This window comes from Ipomoea nil, unplaced genomic scaffold (assembly GCF_001879475.1).
Source record: "Ipomoea nil cultivar Tokyo-kokei standard unplaced genomic scaffold, Asagao_1.1 scaffold2338, whole genome shotgun sequence".
NCBI lineage: Eukaryota > Viridiplantae > Streptophyta > Magnoliopsida > Solanales > Convolvulaceae > Ipomoea > Ipomoea nil.
The window spans coordinates 800,339-802,692 of record NW_017618766.1 but is presented as its reverse complement, the minus strand read 5'-3'; the positions used below and the strand labels follow the sequence as shown (position 1 = coordinate 802,692).

The 2,354-nt window shown below is 50.8% G+C and overlaps 1 protein-coding gene across 1 annotated transcript; it reads left to right on the top strand.

The window, feature by feature from the left end:
- Positions 1-431: 431 nt before the first annotated feature.
- LOC109151965 lies at positions 432-812 on the top strand. Its single transcript, XM_019299557.1, has one exon. It carries the CDS (start codon positions 432-434, stop codon positions 810-812), a length of 381 nt encoding a protein of 126 aa, XP_019155102.1.
- The last annotated feature ends 1,542 nt before the right edge of the window (positions 813-2,354 follow it).

The following is a 2,354-nucleotide window of genomic DNA, read 5'->3' as shown; positions in this document are numbered from 1 at the left end:
GAGAGAGAGAGCCCAGTCGCGCACCGGCGGGTCCACGAAATCGAGAGGCCGTCTGAGAAAAAGCCCGTACTAGAAGGACCAGGACTCGGGCATGACGGTCCGAGCGACCTACACGCAACGATGACCAGCAAGCCGAGTTGGAAGCCGGCGAAAGCACGGAGTCCACTGGAAACCACACGCGAAACGGCGACGATGTGGCTCACCTGGCTCAAGAAGTGCGAAACCTGAGGGAGCAAATGGAAGGAAGGACCAAGTCCCCTGGACGAACGTTGCTCACTGCCTTACCTTTCTCATCCGAGATCATGTCTTACAAAGTACCCGGCGACTTCAAATTCTCGGAACAGGCCACCTTTGACGGATCCGGTGATCCGCGAGAGCACCTTTTAAGTTATCAGGCTAAGATGTAGGTTTTAGGAGTCCGAGACCCTGTCATGTGTCGCGCTTTTCTACCGACACTAAAGGGGCCGGCGCAAAGATGGTTGGTGGCTCTGCCCCAAGGATCAATACGCAACTTTGAAGAGCTGGTCGACCGCTTCATGAGTCACTACGCGGCCAACATCAAGCCACAAAAGGATCTGACTCATCTGGGGGACGTTCATCAAGAGGAAGGCGAATCCCTCAAAACTTACTTGGCCCGGTGGCAAAAAGAGATCCAGTCTATCGAAGAAGTTGAGGACCAGACCGCCCTCACCTTCTTCATCGAATCTTTGCGATCCGGACAGCTGTATCGTGATCTACGGGACAACCGGCCGGCCACCTACGCGGAGGCCATACATATGGCTAACAAGCAGGCCATGAAGCACAAGCGATAGCGGGAGGTCGGAGGATCCGCTAATGGGAAGAGAACCCGCGCGGAAACTAAAGAAAAGCCCCCCCGGAACCGACTAGGCGACCTGAAGCACGGCGCCCATATGATAGGCCCAGCATCCACCCTTATAGGCCGACTCCCTCGCATCCAGTACAGGAAGTGCGAGCAGTCGCGCCTCCTCTGCCTCCCCCGATCGAGGAGCATACGACGAATGAGGATCCTGGTAAAATGTCTAAATATTGCCGTTATCATAAAGCATACACCCACAACACTGAAGAATGTTATTACCTCAAGAAGATCATGGAGGGAATTATCCAACAAGGGACCCCGCCTCCCAACCAATGGCGACGAAGATCGGCAGCCCTGGAAGACGGCGACTCTGCTGGAACAGCCGAGGGCAGTTGTTGTACCACCCCGAAATTTTTCAACTTTTAAGACTTATATAATAAAGGTAGATTCGCATTAAATCCCAAAACATAATATAAAAGAGTACGGGGTGTTATGCCACACCTGAGCTAGAGAACTCAGGTGCACAGGCTAACTAACTAATATCCTCCATAATGTAAATACATAAGCATGGCACGCAGACCGAAAGGGAAACTATCTACTCTACGCTCCAAGTCTCTAGCGCGCTCCAGTGTCTACTCATCTGTGCCTGAAAGCCAAATATATCTGTTCAGCGAGAGATGTTCGTAACCCACTCCAACGTGTTGAAATATAGTATAGATAGGTATATATATATATATATATATATATATATATATATATATATATATATATATACAAAAATCATTTCGAAGCAGGAAGATATATACTTAAGAGACACTAGTTTTAAAACCAGGAATAGACTCCGCAGTTAGGGACAAGCACATCAGACAACAATAAGCAGTAAAGTAGAAATAACATTACAAGGAATACGCATTTACGGTCACAAACCACTCCTCAATTCCAATCCACATCATCATTCAATCATCATTCATATCACATAATCATTGATGGCGCCACGGGACCAATCGCATGCCCCGAACATGAGGGTTAATGCCTATAGCATTAACATGGCCCCGCAGCACCCTACCTCAGTACCGCGGTACGAGGGGAGTTGATCGCAACCAACCCTTTGAGAACCGCTTACGAACTCAACGTAGGACCACGATCTGACACACCGCTGACGCGCCCAGTCAGTGGACCGCGATCCCCTTTACAAGGGGGGACTTACGACCCAACACACCGTTGATGCGCACAATCGGTGGGCCGTAGCGGATCAAGCCCGACACACCGCTGAGCTAAACTCAGTCGGTGGGCAAAGATCCTCGGAGACTACGGTCCTACATACCGATGTCCCACCACTCGGTGGGTCGCAGCCAGTCGTAGCCCTACACACCGCCTGATTACTCAGGTCGGTGGACTACAACCTTCCTCGGCTTGTTGGCCCCATACCGCCTGGCGCGTCCCGGTCGGTGGGTCATATCACCGAGGCCCATGTGGACCTTCAGTCCTATACATAATCTTTATATACCTGACCGGTCTCTACCAGCCTGGTTAATAG

What these genes read in the sequence shown, in the direction of transcription:
- LOC109151965 (XM_019299557.1), top strand. Translation starts at nt 432, where the DNA reads ATGTGTCGCGCTTTTCTACCGACACTAAAGGGGCCGGCGCAAAGATGG.